Consider the following 20845-nt stretch of genomic DNA (forward strand, 5'->3'; position numbering starts at 1 on the left):
GGGCCACTTGAGAATGTGACTGAGACGTGTCTTCCTCCAGCATTTCTCCTGTCCCCAGGGACACCCGATTCCCCTTGTACAACTCTCCCTTCCATGAAGACTAAGAAGCTCCTACATCATGCCCCACGAGGGTCTGGGAGGGCGGGCTGGGGGGTCCCAAGGAGAAATCTCAAAAATATCCCTGGGGGGACCGGCCCGGTGGCTCAGGCGGTTAGAGCTCCGTGCTCCTAACTCCGAAGGCTGCCGGTTCGATTCCCACATGGGCCAGTAGGCTCTCAACCACAAGGTTGCCAGTTCGATTCCTCGACTCCCACAAGGGATGGTGGGCAGCACCCCCTGCAACTAAGATTGAACACGGCACCTTGAGCTGAGCTGCCGCTGAGCTCCCAGATGGCTCAGTTGGTTGGAGCGCGTCCTCTCAACCACAAAATTCTAGTCCCTCAAGGGATGGTGGGCTGTGCCCCCTGCAACTAGCAACGGCAACTGGATCTGGAGCTGAGCTGCGCCCTCCACAACTAAGACTGAAAGGACAACAACTTGACTTGGAAAAAAGTCCTGGAAGTACACACTGTTCCCGAATAATGTCCTGTCCCCTTCCCCAATAAAATCTTTAATATATATATATATACCTGGGCCTCTGGGCTGGGGTAACCATCCCTCTCTCCTCTTTGCAATCCAGGTCCTGGGCACACACACAGAATCCAAACGTCTCCATCAAATGAGCCCATCGCCTACCTCCCGCGTCTGACCTTTGCCCAATGAGAGCCAGAGAACAGCTTATGTACCCAAGGCACATTTTTATACAAGCCCGGTCCTGAGGAGCCCGTGTCAAGTCGGGGCACCACAAAGACCCCTCTCCAAGGGAAAGCACATGCCATCCTTTTGAGACGTGACGTTCCACGCCTGCAAAAAATGTCAATAAAAACACAATGCGCAAATTCCTCGAGTGTCCATCAAAGCCAGTGTCTCCATCTTCATGGCCCTCCTGTCCAATGGACCTTCCATCAAGCATCCAAGACCACCGCTTTCTGCACTGTCGAGTTCCTCCTTAGCTGGATCCCTAACGCCATAATAATCCTGCTCTCGACTTGCATGTCATCATTGGATGCTTGCTACGACGCATAGTCTCTTCTGTGCTATGAATGAAGCCGCCTGCAACCCCACCCACCACGCACAGCCTTGTTTGCAGAACCGAGGTATTCCAAAGGGACAATGAACAAACCGCTTTTTGGGGCAGAACACAGGTCACTGTGAGGGCCCCTTGCTTTGCTCACTCCACAGAACCGCAGGGAGCCAGCGCTGGAATGGGAGATCGCTTTCCCAGGCTCAGGATTCATCAGACTATTTGCCCAAATCCGAAGAATCAGTGTTTTCAACGGCCAGAAGGGCTGTCACCCAATCAGCGAAAATCCTTTCAATGTGTACGGGCGTGTGCACACGCGTGGATGTCCCAGTAACCGCTGTGTGTGCATATGTACTGTACCACACACCACGGGGGGTAGGAAGGAAAGCTCACCACAGATGGCCCACTGAATAAAGAGGACAGAGGTAAAGATTCTCCACCCGACTATACAGCACTAAAGAACCCAGACAGCACACCACTCACACATCTGCCCCCCGCCCCACTCTATCCAACAGCTTTGCCGATGCCAGCCCACGTTCTACCCACACTCAAGCTAAGAACGTGCACACCGCCACCAACATGGGACGCTTTGATGGCACCCTTATTTCACTTTTTCTTTTAAAGGACGACAACTGCCTGGAACTGCCAGCAGCTGTCCTGAAACGGATCCCAGTTGCAGACACGATGCTGGAGCCGGTGACGGCCAATTGGTTTTCTTCATGCTTATGACTGTGGCTTGTCTGCCGGGGAAGAAGCCGGGGGTGCTGGCTATATGCAGGGGGAACTCCGAGCTAAAGCGGCACCCTCTGCGAGAGAGGTACCTCTACCCACGAACAAGCACAGCTCCCTAAGGACAGGCAACCGGACGCAAGCGACAGAACACGGCAGACTCCTGAAGACCAACACACACCCCCAGGCTGTCCTGACGATGGCTTGAATAAGGGGAAAGACAGCTTTTCTTGGCCATTTTCCTGGGTTCCAATGCCAATTCTCCCATGGTTCCCTGCGACACTCCAAGTAACAGCCCAGAATTTTGATCAAAATAAAACACTTTAGGAAATGACAGAAAGAAGAATCACGAGCCTGTAAATGATAACACAAATGGAACCCCTTTAACATGGACCCAGAGCTGCCCTCCCAGAGGACAGCCTGGCACGTCTGACGCCTCAAACCTGTGGATGTTAAAGCAGGACAAAGTCACCTCAGGACGGGGCCTTAGCATCCTGGTGTCCCAAAGTGCTGTTTGCAAAGACAACAAGAAAGCAGGTGTCGTGACTACAGGACTGATGCCTCTGGGCTGAAAATTAAAAACACTGTTTAGCATCAGCATCCCTGTGTCACGTTATCTGCACCAATAGCAACGCCTTCCTTCTGTGATGTCACTGTCCCCCCCCCTTTGTCATAAACACCCCTGGCCTTTGTGTCCCCATTGGAACACTGTCTGGGCTTCTGCCTGAGTCAGGGCTTCCCGAATAGCTACTCTCATGGATCTCAGATAAACGCTGGTCGTCTCTCGCTTTGGCCTTTCATTTTTAGATGAACAAACCTAAAGCAAACAGAAGAAGAGACATAACAAAAATGACAGCAGAAATCAATGAAATTGAAAACAGAAAATCAATACAGAAAAAAATAAAAAAAAAATCATGAAAACCAGAAGCTGGTTTTTTGCCAAGATCAATACAACAGACACACCAGAATCTGTTACCAAAATAAAATGCTAAACTATTTAAGGATGAACCACAGAAAAGTCTTCGTAAGTGAGATCACATCCGAGAATGACTACTTATTCAAGGACCCAGCTGATTACTCTGAGTCACTCCTGACTTTTTTACTGTAAATTATTTTTTCCTCATGTTGCCAGGAGAAAAGGAAATTCTAGAGTTGCCTTCTCGATGCCCTTTCGATTTGGGGAATGTCGCTCTAAGCTTGATATTTCAATCTCTGTGGAACAATTTCCTTTGGCGTTTTCCCCAAACATAAGCTGGCTCCCTGAGCCCCTGTCTTACCCTCTAATTGCAAGCCCCCGATGTGAGCACACACACCCACACGCATGCACACTTAGGCGCACACAGAGTCCCACATCCATCTGCCCATCCAAAGTCACGTCCCAGCCCTGGAAGCCACACCCTGCCTCACACAGCACAGCCCTGTGTTCTGTAAAGAGGCTCCTGACACAACCGAGCAGGGCAAAATCCTCCACCAAACGAACGATCAGCGCTTTTAAAAGAACCCTCTGGAGATGGTCCTCCACATCTCTTGGCTGAGTCACCAAAACGTCATCAAAACAACGTCCAAACTGACGTCCTCAAGACAGTCAATATAACGCCTGCACGCGAGACCTGCTTCGTATATTACAGCGGTGGTTGCAATTATCTGTAGGAACTTGTGTATTTTTATAGGGATTTGTAAGACAATTTCCTTTTTCTGATACCTGCTGGAAAAACCAGGATGAATTTCCAAGTGGGGAAGTGGGGTACCCAAGGCCAGGGTAACTGCAGAACCAGCTCAGACGGTCCTATTTCTAACGAGACCTGATACCTGACTTAACACCACTTACGAGTAACACCTGGGAACTCGTACCTGCTCCTCGCACAAAACCAAATGACCAGCACACGATGGGAAACTGACCACCAGAACTGTCTCAGAAGCGAAAGGTCTGCTGTCCAGAAGACCTGGTGCTGAAACCCCTAAAACCTTCCCCAAACCCCGGATCCAGAAGAAAGAGTTAAGGCTTGCCTCCTGTCTCGGGGCCAGTGGACTCGCAAATAAAAGCTCTTTCTTTTCTCAAAAGCATATGTCATAGCTTTGGTTTCTACAGACACAGGCCAGCGAGGCCTTGCTGGGTTAACACCAGCACGAAAAACACTGTGTCAAAAGCGGGTCATTGTTGGGAGGGAGATCCAAGATGGCGGAGCAGATAAATACTGTGCCTGTGTCCTTCCGTGAGCACATTAAATTTACAACTAAATTGTAGCACAATCAACCTGGAGAACCATCTGAAGTCTCGCTGAACAGAAACTTTACAACTAAGTATATAAAGGAGCCACGTCGAGACTGGTAGGAGGGGTGGAGACGCGAAACGGGCCCCACACCTGCGTGTGGTGGATGAGAATCAGGTGGGATATCTCGGCTCAGAGGCTCCCCCCGGAGGAGCGAGGGACCCAGCCCCACACCGAGGTCTCCAGCCCAGAGCACTGGTGCCGGGAAGAGGAGCCCCCACAACATCTGACTGAAAGACAGTGGGGATTCCCACCACACGGGTGGGATGGAAAGTGGCGGGAAACCCAGGCGGCCTAAATGGCCCATGCACAGACCCGCTCACTCACAGGCACTCACTTTGGGCTCCAGCGGAGGGAAGGTGACTCGGGAGAACATCAGAGACATACGGGGGGCAGACTGAGGTGTGAGGCTTCCAGGGGACAGTTGAAGGACAGTCAGCATTTTCCCTGTATGGGGCCATCGTCCTCGGCAGCTGCAGGCGGGCGCCATCTTTCCTGTGTTGAGCCCGCCCCCCTACGCTTACGACCAAATCTGAATCTGATTGGTCTGCTGACCCCCACATGAACAAACCTGAATCTGATTGACCTGGTGAGCTCCGATGCTCCGCCCTGCTGACACACTGGGACCCCGTCCCACCCAACTCCCAGAACACCAGTCACTTTCTCTGTGATCAGCCAGCCCTGCCTGCATCGCCCTCTTTCTTGGAAAACTATGAGAGTCTCCGGGCCCCAGGTGGTGGCAGATGGCCTCAGTGCGCTCTGTGACTTTTGCTGAGTAGTTCCAGGCTCAGCACTGGCACCAAACCAGAGTCTACATTAACCTGGTGACCACAGCTCTTCCCACTTTAGTGACTCCCTGAGGACTTATCCGTGGTTGAACCTAAAGGGAGCTGGCAGAAGACAGCAGGCCTCAGCGGGTTCTGGCTTTTTGTGCAGCTACCCCAGGCCCAGTATTGGTGGCAGCCACCCTCAGTTTGCAGCGTGGCCTTTCTCACACACCTCCAGGGTGAGCACAGGCAGCAAACAACTGCAGATCGCTTTGTAGCTCCTACCAGGTAGTCCCTGGCCAGTCACAGGCAGTGGGTGACCTGGGCCTGCACCAGAGCCCCTCCCAAGAGGTCTGAGAACTAACATACTTGAAGGTTGGTTTCAGACCACAGCAGAGCAGCACCCAATTAGCCCCATAAGTGGCCCACACAAAGGGCGGTCTCAACAGGTACCAGAGCCCACTGGGGGGAATCCCACTCAGTGGAGTAAGCCTCCCTGCCTGGCAGCCCATAAGCTGTGGATGTGGCCAAACCCCGCAGCCAATCGGATGAGGGTCAATCCTACCCACTGACATGCCAACAGCAGTCAAGGCTCAAGTATAACAGGAGGGCACACACAACCCACATAAGGGACACTCCTGGAACTCCCATAGCCGGTGACCAGGGAGACTGTGCCAGGGCCCCACAGGGCACCTACTACATAAGGCCACCTGGCCAAGATGGGGAAACATAGCAGATCTACCTAATACATAGAAACAAACATAGAGAGGCAGCCAAAATGAGGAAACAGAAATACATCTCAAATGAAAGAACAGGAGAAAACTCCAGAAAAAGACCTAAACAAAATGGAAGAAAGCAACCTACCAGAGACAGAGTTAAAAACAATGGTTATAAGGATACTCAAGAAACTCAGTGAGAACTTCAACAGAGAGATAGCAGCATAAAAAAGGACACAGAAACCATAATAAAGAATGCGTCAGAAGAATACAATAACTGAAATGAAGAATGCACTAGAAGGAATCACCAGCAGACTAGATGATGCAGAGGATGAAATCATCGATTTGGAAGACAAGGTAGCAGAAAACACCCAATCAGAACAGCAAAAAGAAAAAGGAATTCCAAAAAATTTATCTTGGAAACCACTGCATGTGCTGCATGGACCTGGCAGGTACTGTGCTGAGTGGAGTATGTCAGACAGAGAAAGACACATGCAATGTGATTTCACTTATAGGTGGAATCTAAAGAATAAAATAAACAAACAAAACAGAAACAGACTCATAGATACAGAACATTTTGATGGTTGCCAGATGGGAGGGGGTTTGGGGACAAGTGAAAAATGGGACGGGATTAAAAAGTACAAATTAATTGTTACAAGTAGACATGGGGCATGTATTCCTTAGGGCATAGCCTAAGGAATAGTCAATAGTATTATAATAACTGTGTATGGTGTCAGATGGGTGCCAGATTTGCTGGGGTGATAGATGGGAGGGGGTTGGGGAGCAGGGTGAAAAATACAAACTGGTAGTCACAAAATAGCCATGGGGATGTAAAGTCAAGCATAGGGAATATAGTCAACAACATGATAATAACTATGTATAGTGCCAGGTGGGGACTAGATTAGTCAGGGGGATCACTTCTTAAATTATATAAATGTCTAACCACTATGCTGTACACCCGAAATTAAGTAATACTGAATGTGAACTGCAATTGAAAAATTAAAAAGGGGGGGGGAAGGTGAAGGGGAGTAGGAGGTTAAATTTTCCGGTATGAAACAAATAACTCATGGGGATGTAACGTACAGCACAGGGAACAGAGTCAATAATACTGTGACAGCCTGGTACAGTGTCAGATGGTTGCTGGACTTATCACGGTGATCACTTCTTTAGGTATGTAAATGTTGAATAACTATGGTGTACGCCTGAAATAATATAATGTTGTATGCTAGCTCTATTTTAATAAGAATCTTTAAAAAAATAAAGAGAAAAGTGGGTTATGTTTTCAAACGTGGATATAAGCAGTGGGTGTGGCTCCTGTACGCTCGGGGTCTAACTTTGACATTCCCCTAGACTCCGTGGGGTGGGAAGATCCATACAGATCCTGGAGAGGCCACGGGAACCCCCGACATGAGATGAAGGCTGGAAAACTGCCTCGAGGTGTCCTGCAGGCAACTCTCCCGTGAGCACAAAGCTGACTCACTGGAACAGCCTCCGACATGAAGACTCTCTCCCTACACCACAGGCAAGCTGGGCCCAGCTGTGCTGAAGGAGGGACCTGCATTGTGCAATGCACACCTCCTGTCCAATCCACTTCCGGCGCCAATGGAAGGACAGTCTTGGGGACACTTAGGAGGCGTCCACGGAGGAACGAATGGCTGGTCAACTTCAAATGCACCCAGTGGCTATTGTTACATTTCTGCCTACTCCAGAAGGGAACCCAAATACCAACTGGATTCCCACTTGAGTGGCCCCAATGCTGAGGGCAACAATGTAGCACCCTGTCCACCCCACCCACATCCCACTGCAACCCACATCCCACCGGTGAAATGGAGGGGAAATGTTCTGGGAAGTACTCATAGTGTGTTTATTATTTTTCCACAAGGTAACTCAGAAGAAAAGAGCCTACCAAGTTTACCAAAAAAAAAGTACCCATGAGACTTAATCATTTATTCAACATGCTCGCGATTCCTAGCCAATAATCTTCCCTCTGTCGCTTTTATCTTCCTCCTGCAGGTGGACTCCTGCAGCTTTTCTTCTGGGACTTCTGGGGCGGGACTCCAGCTGCCAGAAGGTAAGACTATGCCGTCCCATCTGCGAACAACCCTGTTGCTCGGGCTCCCTCGTAACGTTAGAACTGGTTCTGCCCACCCAGCACAGGGGAGGGGACCACAGAGGTAGCAATTAGCGCTGACACACAGTTCCAGCCAGGGAGGAGAGGGCAAAGACGTGAGAACGTCAATTAACTCAATTAATCCCTTCCCCGGCATGCACGCCCACACAGACACATACGTGCACGCGCGCAGACACACACACACACACAGATTCACAGCCACAGCTATTGCTATTTGGAACTAGCATTTCTCCTCCCAGGTAGCCATGGGAGAGCTTTGTACGGTTACTGTGGTTTCTCCATTTCTACATGTCCCTGCAGTTGCCCAAGGATGACACCAGGCCGGAGGGCAGCTGTCCACACGACCACACTCTGGGATGTCCTCCCCTGAACCCCCACAACCTGTATGTCAGTCTACGAGGCAGTTTCGAGGTGCTAATTACAGATGCTAATCGGTTAACACTGAGTGGGAAGACGATCCTGGGTCATCTGGCAGAGTCTGGTGGAACCAGAGGGGCCTTAGCAGTGGGAGAGAGGGGCAGCAGAGAGAGAGATGGCAGTATGACAAGGCTGTGCCCCCAAACTGCTGGCCTGGGAGGTGGAGGCATGTATCATAAGCCGAAGAATGGGGAAGGCTTCTGGAACCGGGAAAGACAAGGAAACAGGAGCTGCCCGAGCCTCCAGTAGGAACCAGCCCTGCAGACCCTTCCTTGTAACTAAGACCCCGTCACACTCGAAACCTGCAGAACTGTAGGGTAATAAATGCCCATTGTTTTAAGTCACTAAGGGTGGGGTGATTTACTGCAGCAGCCGTAGCAGGTGCGAACAGTGTGAAAGACCAAGACAAAGGCCACAGGAGGAGAGAAGCAAAGATGCCCTCAGATGACCTCACAGTGGGCTTTCTCTGGGATCCCACCCTGCCCTAACCCAGAGCTGGAAGAAGTTGACGGAGCTGCCTGACCACCCATAGCGGCTGCTCTAGGAGACTTTGCAGAACATGGCAGGACCTGCAGACATGAGGGAAGGTTACCCGTCGCGATAGAGTGACAGAGATCCACAGACCACCCAAGAAGAGCCACTGGAACGTCTGGCCTGTGACAACTGGGAGCTACCCACAAACCCCCGGGAAGGGACCACACAGGTCATCCACATGGGCTGCCCCTTTTCAAAAAGGAATGTCCACCTTCCAGGCAGATGTCTGCTAAGCTGCCACTTGAATTAGAGCTGACGGATTCTGGTGGGCACCAGTTAAACACAAGTCACGACAGCTTTGTGTGACAGTGACAAATGACCGGGACAGAAAGAAAGAGCATGGGTGGACAGTGGTGCACAAGAGAAAGGCAGTTAGGGCTGACGCCAGGACCAGGCAGGGCAATGGGTCTTTCTACTGTTCCCATTGTCTCCTGCCCTTTGCCATAAAAGGACCCGGCCCCTGCCCTCAAATCTGGTAAGTCCCATCTACCTGGGGAGATGCTAAACACGGCATAATGGGACTCTGAGGAGACTGAGGCATCATATGATGCATTAAAAGTTTCATGGGTGTAATGGACTGAACTCTGTTCGTTCCCCCCCAAAAAGCAAATTCATGTTGAGGTCCCAATCTCTAGGGCCACAGAATATGGCTGGATTTGGAGATGGGTCTCTAAAGGGTAATTTAGGTAAAACGATGTCACTAGGGTGGGCCCTGATCCAATAACTCTGGGGTCCTTATAAGGAGAGGAGATGAGGACACAGACACACACAGAGGGACGACCACGTGAGGACAAGGGGAGCAGACAGCCATCCACATGCCCAGGAGAGAGGCCTCACGGGGGACCAGCCGTGGGACACCTGGATCTCCGACTCCCGTCTCCAGGATTGGGAGAGACATGTCTGTTGTTTAAGCCGTCCCAGTCTTCGAACTTTGTTTCTCTAAACAAACTAATAGAACATCTGCATAGACATGCCATGGACTATCACTCAGCCATTAAAAAAAAAGCACGAAGACCCAGGGGCTTCCCAAGAGGAGGTACCATTAGTGTTATCTGGGACAGTCCCGCCAGAGAGGGACACACAGGCTCCCCTACATGTGAGTGACTAAATGGATATGTGGATGCATGGATGGGTGGATGGGTGGGTGGTGGATGATGGATGATTGATGGATGGATGGATGGATGAATGGATGGAGGAATGGATGATGGATGGAGGGATGGATGATGGAGGGATGGATGGAGGGATGGATGGATGGATGATGGATGGATGATGGATGGATGGATGATGGATGGATGGATGGATGGATGGATGGATGATGGTGCTATGGGGGCCGCCAGGCACAATACACGCATTAGCTCCTACACCCACAGCAGCTCAGCAGGGTTCTCACTAGCCACATTTTCTGGAGGGGAAAGAGGGTTTGAGAGAATGGATGCCACCTGCGCAAAGAAACTCGGCTAGGAAACAGCCCCAGAGGTGGTTTTCGCCCCCACGACGCCGCCTCTCCTCCCAGCTGGGAGAGGACGCCTGATGGAAGGAAGAGGCAAGTGCCATGCCCTCTACGGCTGCAGAGAAGGGGGGCCCCTCACGGATCCTTGTGCAAACCAGGGGACATGTTTGGACTCTGCCTGGCACACTGTTGACCATCTCATAAGAGCTGCCCCACACTATGCAGTACTTTAGTCTTCCCAGCAGGAAACAGCGTGAGGAGTTCCAAGGAAAAGAGGCGCATTGTTTAAATGGCACTCAAGGTGGTGACACTGGAAGGTTATGTGGGAATAAAAAAACACTCGGGAAATACGGAGAAAGCCCGAGGGTGTCACTCGCAGAGACTGACAGTGTTTGATGGAGAATTCTGAACACGCGTCTCCCAGAAGGAACACTGTGGTTAGCAGCTCTGCGCGAGCTCAGGGAGGAGATGGTCGCATGGGCACTGTGGCCTGTGTCCTGCGGTGCTTCTGCCTGTTGCTCCAAAGTTGGCCTTCCACTGTGGAGGAACTCACTCAGGAGGCAGGTCTGGGACTACCTGTCATGGTGTCACGGCCCCATCGACATGGGTGACCCAAGTGGGGCCCGGGGAGGATTGTCCCTGAACAAAGAATGGTGTCTTCCACCGAAGAGTGTAGGCTGTGACTAGGCGTGCCTCCTGCTGGGACACCACCTCCACCCCAAAGGGAGGGGTTCAGAAGAAAAAAGACAACACGGTAGGACCAAGTCTAGTGTTATGGCCTGAATGTGTGTCTCCCCACAATGTGTGGGCTGAAGCCGAGGCCCCCGGTGGGATGGAATTTGGAGGCAGGTCTTTGGAGGACACTGTCATTGGGTTCAGGGCCACCCTCATCCAGGACGACCTCATCTCAGATCCTTCACTTAGTCATATCTGCAAGGACCTTATTTACACATAAAGTCACATTCTGAGGTTCCGAAGAGGACATGAATGGGGGGGTCTACTCAACTCAGGAGAGCAAGTGTTACATGGATGGGTCTGTCATCCGTGTGACCGTCACTCTCTGTCACTCCTGCTGCACACGTCTACCCTTGGTGTGTGGCTGGCAATCGTCTCAGCTTCCCTTCCCATCGGCCCGTCAGCCTCGTAGAGATGGAAGGTGAGAGAGGAGAAGTGTTTACAAAATGAAGAGCACAGAACAGGCAAATCCATAACGATGGGAAGAAGCAGACTGGTATTTGCCAAAGGCTGGGGAGGGAGATGGGAGTGAATGCTCCTGGATCTGGCATGTTCTTTGGGGCGATGGAATGTTCTGGACCTAGACAGAGATGATGGTTGCACATCTGTGGATGCACGAAATGCCACACTGGCTGGTTCACTTTAAATGGTTCCTTTTATATCATGTGACTGTCACCTCAAATTTAAAAAAAAGAGGAACGGCCTGCAAGACTTCTGTACTTGGAAATGCTCTTTTCTAGCACTGTATCTAATTTCTGACATCCCTCTGATGCCCGTAAGCTGACACTGTCACCCACGGGCATTCACCACCATACTCTGAAGCACCCAGGCAAGATACACAGCGTGAAAGGGAGCACGATTTTCCGTGCACTATTCAGCAATCAACCTTACTCCTAGGGGCTTACATCAGCGCCGCCCATTCTGACTATTTATCCCCGTGACCCGGGTTCCACTCAGGAGCTGTGCACAGAGGTGCTGGTGTGACCATTTGGACAAATGACAGTCCAGGCCAGAGAGAGAGAGAGAGAAATGAGGGCCGACTGAAGGGAACCCAGACAGAAGGAGAAAATCCTCTCAGCGTGGAGGGAAAGAAAACGATTGTAAGTAAATGCTCGAGAGGGAACGGGTTTTAACTAATTTCCCATTACGCGAGGTACCCCAGATGTTAAGAAAACACAAGCTTCCAGTCCCATCATGTGAGATGGTTAAAAAAGAGAGAGAGAGAGAGAGATGTCAAGTATGGGCGAGTGGTCTGTGTGGAGTGAGTTTTGTGCCTTGATTTGGGGGTTGGAGGGGTGGACGCCCAGATGGATGGATGGGATAACATGGCCTAGAGCTCCCCACACACCCCCATTCTTGCTTGCAAAGGAGCCTGTGAAAACTGGGGAGCAGCAAACAGGGTCTCTAGTTGCTTAGCAGGACTGTAGCCAGGGCTGGTTTGACATTGTGCTAGAGCTGCAGAAGATGTCACCATGCCGGGATGCTAGCTATTGTTTCTGGAATCCCCTGGGCATCTAGAATGATTTCAATTTCTTTTGTTTTGAATAGTGCCATCGTCTGTGCACACGGGGTATGCACCGGAGTTGGGGAAAATGGGGTTGCAAACCATTTCTGTGCCCCAGAGGCCCTTGTGGGCTCTTTGGGGAAAAAAGAAAGTCACCATGAGATGTTTCACCAATGCACGCTCGGCATTCATCCAAACCGTGTGACTTTGTGGAGAACAGGTTGATCACCACTAACCATCTTTCCATAGCCGTGTTCCCCAGAAGCACAGAATAACAGGACCTGAGACCACGTGACCACTGCCTTTCCTTCTTATACATTCACTAGGGTGTCGTGGCTGCCCGTGAACTGGGCTGGATATTTCCAGCTAGGTCTTGGGCTCACGGACCCTCCCTAGACGGTCGGCACGGCCATCATGGGCTTTGCCCAATGAGCAGAAGCCCACGTGTGTTTACCTGCCGTGTTCCACCTGCAATGAAATGTTAAGTCATTCCAACTGTGTGTCAGTGACTGTGAGTCAGCGATTCTGTGCCCAGGGCTCCTTCCCCTACACCACTCCCCTCCCCGCCTCGTGTACAGCTCGCAAAACGCAGGAGCGTGTGCGTTAAGGAAAAGGATAAGACACACACAGGTGCAGACCAAGACCAAAGGGAAAGGCTCACCTGTGTGGGGACAAGGGCTTCCAACAGCCTTGAGGGAGGAGGAGAAGCTGAGTCCTGTGTTTCCACCCTGACTCATTCTAGAAGATTCCAAGGGGCGGGGATTATGATAGTAAAGAAAGGTTAAGACCCACGGCTGGAGTTTTTGTTTCGTGTTTGTTTTTGCATGTGGGTTGGTTTCCCATAGTGGAGAAGCCGCATTGCTGAGCTACAAACGACACAGACGCCCTCGGACAGTTAGGAATGGGGGGACCAGGAGAAGTTCCAAGGGAAGTTATTTTCCTGAGCTGGAAGCTTAGGATAAAGGGCACGCGTGCCGGCCCCAACTGCGTTCTAACTGCAGGTGCAGAGTCCAGCCGAGCCCCTTACTTTTGTCCACTGCACCTTATGAAATGATCTAAAGTTGCTGGAGATTGTGTCTCAAGGGACGTGATTGTCACAGCTCAGAAAGGCGTGTGTGTGTTTCTATAGCTGATTCTTAGTGTTTTAGGTTGATCATGTTCAGATTACCCTTTCACCAATATTAAAGAAAGGAGTTTGGGTGAAAGAGCGCAGAGAATGTCAGTGAGGCTTTCAAGGGGCACACGCACACAAGGCTGGGTCCCTGTCCCTGGAGCTCTGGTGACCCTGAGTCACCCTTCACGCCCTTGGAGCCCACCGGAAGTTATCCCTTCCTGAACAAACATTGTCTTCATGAAGAGCAAGCAGCAAAGAGGCCTTGGCGAAAACTCGCTTCCCAGCCCAGCCCCAGGGGCGGCAACATTGTTTTTAAGGACCAGAGGAGTCGCTGGGCACCTATGCCCACTTGGCAGTGCCCACGGGGTACCAGACGAGCTCTCGTCTGCAGCCCACACATCTGCCAGAACCTGGCTGGCTGCCCCGGACGCCAGCCCCCGCACCTTTGACAATAGACCCAAGTGTGTGCCCAAAAGAAACACAATGGCCTGTGCTGTGTGCCAAGGGACGGCGGGTTCTCCACCAACTTTCCATTGTTCGCGTGCGTTTCCACCTACTGTGGAACTGCACTGGCCTGGGTTTCTGTCCCGCCCTGGTGCCATGCAAAACACAGCCTGCTCTGAAATCAGCCAGCACAGCTTCCCAGGGGACATGGGAGGGGAAGAGGAGGAAGAGGAGGAAGGAGAGGGGGAGGGGAGGAGAGACAGAGAGAGAAGATGAAGGAGAGAGGGGGCTGAGAGGGAGACAGGGAGAGAAGCTGTGTCTGTGAAGAAGACAGGTCCCTTCCTCACAGCCAAGTACACAGGGGCAAGGAGGCCACTGAGGAAAGGAGGGGACCCCCTGTTTGCCGGCGGTTTCCATGCTGGTTGGTCTCAGTAAGCCCTAATGACCTCATGACCTTGGGCCCACTGTGTGCTGCTTTTCTGCTGCCACCATTCCGAACTTGGGGGGGGGGGGGACCCAGGAAAGTACCGCAACACCCTGCCCCAGGGTCCCACGGTCACACTCGGCACGCCCCCACCCCCTGCTCCGTTCACCTTCCTACCCAGCAACCTGTTGGCACAACCCCCTTGGCAACAAACAGTTGCCAAGAAGCCACAGGCTGGCTCGCGCCCACAGCTCGAACCCTACACCCAGCTGAAGTTGGGATGTGCTGACCCACTCAGGGCGGCCCCATGAAACAGCGTTTTTAGAGATCCCTGAGCCCACGGAGCTGGAAACCTACATTCCCAGCTCCCCGGTTGGGGTCAAGTTCAAAGGCAGAGGACAAAAAGAAGTAAGTGTCTGATGAAAGAATGCCAGGTTTGGGAAGCACCGGACGGGAAGCACGCGCGCGGTGTCAGGAAGTGTCTAATCCATCTCCAAGGCCAGCCCCCCCACCCACCCCGCCCCCCAACGCCATGGGACACCTGTCCCGCAAGCCCCGGTTGGGTCTGAAGTCCACGCAGGAGACTCCTGCCGCAGGGCAGACGGGAGACTGGCCCAGGTTAGGTCTGCAAGTGCCTTCAGGGTCTCTGCCTCTGTCCTGGGGGGGGGGGGGGGTCCCTGCCCGGCAGGGAGCCTGAGGTCCCCACTGTGACGTGACCTCCAGGAAGTTTAGTGACGTCGGAATGCCCAGGCACCGTGCTGGTTTAGTGGGGGGAGGGCTAAATAAGGGGCTTCTGGAGGCGCGAGGCAGGACGCCCGCAGGTTGGGAGGCTCGCGGAGGCCTGGGGGACACGCTCCCAACTCTCGGGGCGCCCGGGCGGCCGAGGGTGCCGGGGCAGCCCCGCGCCAGGAGCGCGAGCAGGCGGGGCCGGAATCAGTCCGCCCCGGCAGGCGGCGGGAGACGGCACACGGGCCCTTTGTCTGACGCCAGCGTCCCGGGCGGCACCGAGCGCCCCTGCGGGCCGGGTCCCCACGCGTCGCACTCACCCACGGTGGCCAGTGTGTCGAAGTCCTGCAGGCGGTAGGCGGGCGACTCCGGCGAGGGCGCGTCGGGGCTCGGCAAGTGCGCGGGCGCCCCGTCGGGGGTCTCCCCCAAGCTCTCTGGGGGGTCGGGGTCCGCCGCGGCCGCGTTGGCCAGCCCCGGCGCCTCCATGGGCGCGCGGTCCAATCCCGGGCGCCGGGCCGGGCCGGGGGGCGAGAGGGGCTGGGCTTCCCGGGACGCAGCCTCGGAGGGCGGCGCGACGGCGGTGGCATCAGCGGCGCCCAGCCATGCGCGCCCCCCGCTTCCCGGCCCGCGGCCCGGCGCAGCTGGCGGAGCGGCGGGGCCAATGGCGCTGCGCGGGGCGGTGCTCACGGCAGCGGCTGAAGCGGCAGCTGGTGGGAGTAACCGGCGGCCTCGGAGGGGGGCGCGGCCCGGGCGGGCGGGGGCGAGGCGGGGTCCCGGGCGCGGGTGCCCGGTTCCCTGTTCATTCCGCGTGTGGCGCTCGGCCGCCCCCGGCGCCGGCGCTCAGTGCTCCTGGGGGGCCTGGCGGAAGCAGCCGGGGCGGGGCCGCGCGCTCTCCCCGCCCGGACACCGCCCGCCGGGAGGGGGCTGTCGCCGTCGCCGCCGCGCTCCGCCCTCGCCGAGTCCCCGCCCTGGCACCGCGAGGCCGGCGCTGGGCGGCTGCTCCGGCCACAGACTGGGCGGGCGGCTTTGGGGAGGTGCCCGCGCCCTGTGCGCGTCCCGGGACACGCCGGGGTAGGGTCCCCGCCGAGCTGCCCCGGGGGGAAAGCGCGGGCCGGGTCCCGCGCTCGCTGCGCCCCAAACCGGAAGGCTGGAGGCGGGACCGGCTGCGGACGCGGAGGGCGTGGTTCAAACAAAAGTAAAGTTTAAAAAATAATAATCAAACGGAACGTGGAGTGAAATGCGCACGGGACGCTGGGTGGACAGCGCGGTACCCACGAACGCGCGGCGGTGCCCGGGTGGGCGTCCCGGTTTCGCTCTTGCACTAGCGAGGCGCGGGCGGTGCGCGGACCTCCCCGGGCGGGGCGTTTCTTTGCAGCTTCCTCTGAATCCACAATTATTTCAAAAGAGCCGTTTAAAAAAAAAAAAAAATAGTGGGGAGAGACAGATTTAATAAGAGACCAACCGAATGCACTGCAGGCAACTTGCGCACTGTTTTACACACCCCAGGAGAAGGCAGTGCAGGGCGCCCAGACACGTGAATTTCAACTACACAATAACATTCTTTTTTTTCTCCTACCCTGTGTTCCAGGCCACATGTATATACTACAAAACGACTGGTGTGTATCTGAAATTCTCATGCGATTGGATGTCCCGAATGCTCACTGGCCATTTTCCCTCCCCCCCACCCCCCGCCGCCCCGGGGAGGGGGGCGGGGCGGGATTTGGTGAAAATGCGCCCTGGGCTACAGCGGACCTGACCAGGCCTGGTGGCTTTGTCGGCGGTCGGTCCGCGGACCACAGTTTAAGTAGCAAGAGGTCACCCTGCCCGTCCCCTTGTTAGGACGGGTCTCAGCGATTCCGTCCGTGGAGGGAGTGTCCTCGCCTCGGGCGGGGTGGAGAGGCATGGCCGAGTCTTAAGTCAGAACTTCAGGACGGATGAGTTTTACAGGGACCAGGCCATGCCTGCTGGCGCAGCGGGAGGGGGCGACAGGAAACCAGAAGCGGGGTCTGGGTGTGGTGTTCTGGCCCTGGCTGCCAGCCTCGCCCCAACCCTCCTCTGCGCGTTGTGGGTGGCATTTTCCCCTGGCGTGACTCCTGATCTCCACCGGCTGATTGCCAAGTCTTGAAGTGGAATGCGAAAAATGCGTGCCAGTGCGCCTGGTTACAAGGAGGCGTCCCCCGCCTTCAAGCCACCAGGCCCTATCCACCGGGACGCCGGGCTCAGGGAGACCAGGACGGTCCACGCGGGGCCAGTGCGCGTCTCCCCGGGGGAGCGCACGGCCTCTCGGTGGATTAGACCTTGTGAAGCTGCTGGCTGACACAGGCCAGTGGCCCAGGCCAGGGTTTCGCACTGCGTTAAGGGAAGTCCCTTGGTCTGCACCCACGCAGAAACTTTCAGAATTCCACTCTGGCCTGCGGAGCTGCTGTGATCCTCTCCCTCACCCACCCGTGAGCCTGACCACGTACCTCCTCTTCCTGTAAAAGTCTTCGGCAGGTTTCGCAACACCTGGCGGAACACAGCAGCTCGCAAATGGAAAGGTCATAAACATTCCTCAGAAACCACAGCATAGCCCTTGAAAGACCAGAAAAATCCCTGTCAACTAGGCATTCGGGGGCCGGTCCTGCCTCTGTGACGTGCGTGTTATGTTGTGGGGCGTGAGGAAAGAGTGAGCTCTGTGACCCACAAGGAATGAATTTCTGCCTCAACCAGGAGGACCCTCAATGCATCTCAGGACCCGCGTTGTTGATCACAAGAGGAAAAATTGTAGTCTGCGAAGGCACCTGGACGCTTCTTTATATGTGTGTGTTAATATACACACGTATTTAGTTGTTTGTGCATGTGTATGTATAGGCATACATATGGACACATGTATGTGTGTGGATACATACATGTACATATGACACATGTGTATATATGGATACATATGTGTGCGTGTGTATACATGTGTGCATATATACTGAGTTAGAGTAGAAAAGCAGTGCACAGTTAATATCACAGACTACAATTGTTTTAAACACTTTGTATTTTATTTTATTGGGGAATATTAGGGGACACTGTGTCTCTCCAGGGCCCATCGGCTCCAAGTCATGGTCCTTCAATCTGGTTGTGGAGGGCGCAGCTCACTGGCCCATGTGGGAATCGAACTGGCAACCCTGTTCAGAGCTCGCGCTCTAACGGAGCCATCCAGCTGCCCCTACAATTTTTATACATAATATGTTACGTATTATATTCTAATATATTCCATAATATGTACTTTAATATATTTTACAACATTCTAATATGTCTTATAATTTGTAATATATAATTTGTAATATTCTAATATATATTCTAGAAGAATTGTATAGTTGCTGTCGCAGACTTTCCAATTCATATATATAATATTTGATATTATATATACTATATATTATATTCTTATATATTCTGATTTATTTTATTACACATTTTAAAGTATATTCCAAAAGACGTGTTCAGCTGCCCTCACAGACATGTCAGCGTACATGTATATAAACATTTATAAATAAAAAGAAGTCTGTATGTTTTCTGAGATGAATGGATCTACGTCCACTGCAGCCTTGCCCAGGTAAAAAGACCCGTGGCAGGTATTGATGGCATGCTCCCACACGTCAGCAGAGGTCTCCCCAGGTGCCTGGAAAGAGACTTTTCGTGCCATGTAGGAATCGGTTTGAATCCGAACCTGGGCAGGGATGGAAATGTCGTGTCATTCGTTGGGCGATGATATATGCCCACGTATGATTTGGGCCTAGAAGGCAAGCAGAAAATCCAAGAGGTGTTCAGGTACAGAATAGGGGTTCAGGTTGTAGTACTCAGATTTTACCCTAATTCAAATGAAGTCTTTCCGGAGTCTCCACTCTGTAGTAGGAATATCTGCCAGGCTCAGTGCTCTTCAGATATCCTCAGATGAGCTGTGGGAAAGCCGATTGTGGGGGTTTGGGGGTTTTTTGCCCTAATCCCCCAGAGCATTTTCCCGGCAAGGACGAGGAGGTGTAAACAGTCATTGTGGGTGGGAAGCTGGGCAGTCACCTGCTTCTCATTTCTCCCTCAGCCCACGATGACCCTGGGGAGGGTTTGTGTTGGTTTCATGTGGTAAGAAATCAGGACAACCTAGTTAGTTGGCTCTCTGGGTTCTACTGCAATCCTCATTCCTCCTGCCTCTGCAGATGGAGCCTGCCCCAACGTGACTACTGACAGATGACGAAACTTATTATAAAGTGTGATAACAGTGACCACAGTCATGCCAGACGTGCTCCAGGCCCAGCCCAGCTGAATCGTGGCTATTCGGTGACCCTCTGCCAGGTCCCTGAGTGAGTGCCGGGTCTCTGAGTGCCAGATTTTGGCCCTTGGTTCTCTAGCGGTCTTTCGTGCACATAGGACCCCCGTTTCAAACAGCTCCAGTGTCACTTGTTGAAGACATGCCCTGACCCAACAAGGTAGGTGTAGGAGACACGGAAACGCCCTCTCTGGTGACAGAATGAAACTTTTCCCATGAAGATGTCACCCCTCTGGCTAGGGAGGTCATGAATACCAAACGGGATTAGAGCGATTAATTTATTAATTTGGAAACCTGAGTGGTTAAATGACTGCAGAGTTAGGTAAAAATCAGTCCCTCATCAATCGGTAAAACAAAACAAAACCCCAATCCACTCTCTCCACACACGGAAGTTTGGCAATGTGAAAAAGTACAAGGACATTTCAGCGGTCACTCCCCACCCTCTCCCCGCCAGGCTCTCACCCAAGGATGGAGCACTAACGTCTAAAAATAATGCCTCCACATGTGTCTATTTATTCGGAGGCTTCTCTTGAGTGATTTCGAAGCAAACTGTACAGGAAAGCATTGAGGATGGTAACTCTTTTGTCTGCTGAGTTCACACCACACCCACAACACGCCTGAGAGTTTTTACTTCTCAGATGCCAGAGGGGTCCCTGGAAAATGCCCTCCCCGTACTGAAGGAACGCAGGTAAAGAATGCTTTCCAAAGCCTACACATGTGTGCTCGGCAGAACCATCCTGCCCCCGAAGGGGACGTGATGGTACCGCTCCTGGCAGGTGGCTGTTTCACTGGGTTTCTGAACTTGAACTTTCAAGGGCATGTTGTATCCAGAGAATGACAGTGATGGTTAGTAAGTAAGCAAGTTAGAAAGTGTGACGACTTGAGGGGAAGTTCTTCCAGGGCACACAGCCTTCTGTTGTGTAAAATGTCAGCGGAGTTTCCTTTAGAGACTTAGCACCTCGGCTTGTGAAAGCGGAAACGTGGGTGGATACCATGCATCTCATCACTTGCCTTCTAGTATCTACAAAACTGACCTTAGCACGTGGGTCGGAAGGATTGAACTCTCCGTTTGCTCGTGTGCTCATCTCTGAAGCTTTTAAAGAACTCAAAGTATGACACAGTAACCTGAGAACAATTATATCCAGTCACGTTGTATGTATATCTCTTGACATAATAAATTATATGCTAGTATCAACCGTGCTCTGTTTCGGATTCAAAGCTTTTGTAGAGTCTCAACTTGTACACTATGTTTAAAACACCACAAACACATCAGGAGAAAAGAAAACTGAAATGAATTCCGGGAGTATTCGATTTAAAGGAGAAAAAATGTCAAACTTAACCCCAAAAAGACGAGAATGAGTTTTCAAACGCCTGGTAGTTGGAAGGACATTCTAAAGTTGAGAGAACCACGGAGGTAAATAGATGACAAGACCTGACTACCTAAAAATGTAAGAAAATTATGGAAATACAAAC

The 20845-nt window shown here is 52.7% G+C and overlaps 2 protein-coding genes across 3 annotated transcripts in view; one reads left to right on the forward strand and one right to left on the reverse strand.

Annotated features, from left to right (window-relative positions):
• PRKX (protein kinase cAMP-dependent X-linked catalytic subunit) overlaps positions 1-15572 on the reverse strand; it is a 64546-nt gene extending 48974 nt beyond the window's left edge. The window contains exon 1 of the mRNA XM_074324196.2: positions 15405-15572. Coding sequence (XP_074180297.2) covers positions 15405-15570 — 166 coding nt within the window. The 5' untranslated portion in view covers positions 15571-15572. The remainder of the gene's footprint in view (positions 1-15404) is intronic.
• On the forward strand, positions 14322-20567 carry LOC141569742 (uncharacterized). Of its 2 annotated transcripts, none has more exons than XR_012493523.2 (2): positions 14322-14976; positions 16673-20567. XR_012493523.2 is itself a non-coding variant. In XM_088795061.1 (2 exons), the coding sequence occupies exons 1-2, from the start codon at positions 15687-15689 to the stop codon at positions 16710-16712; spliced, it is 633 nt and encodes a 210-aa protein (XP_088651187.1). In that variant the 3' UTR covers positions 16713-20567. The 2 variants fall into 2 exon arrangements, 1 of the variants encoding a protein (XP_088651187.1); XM_088795061.1 differs by lacking the exon at positions 14322-14976 and adding an exon at positions 15687-16279.
• The last annotated feature ends 278 nt before the right edge of the window (positions 20568-20845 follow it).

This window comes from Rhinolophus sinicus, chromosome 18 (assembly GCF_057876585.1).
Source record: "Rhinolophus sinicus isolate RSI-liver-muscle chromosome 18, RSI-T2T, whole genome shotgun sequence".
Taxonomy (NCBI): Eukaryota; Metazoa; Chordata; class Mammalia; order Chiroptera; family Rhinolophidae; genus Rhinolophus; species Rhinolophus sinicus.

Excerpts from the sequence above, each read along its gene's own strand:
- LOC141569742 (XM_088795061.1), top strand. The coding sequence starts at position 15,687 with ATGCGCGCCCCCCGCTTCCCGGCCCGCGGCCCGGCGCAGCTGGCGGAG. Across the intron at positions 16,280-16,672 it reads AGGGCGTGGTTCAAACAAAA|GCCACATGTATATACTACAA; the intron begins GTAAAGTTTAAA and ends CCTGTGTTCCAG.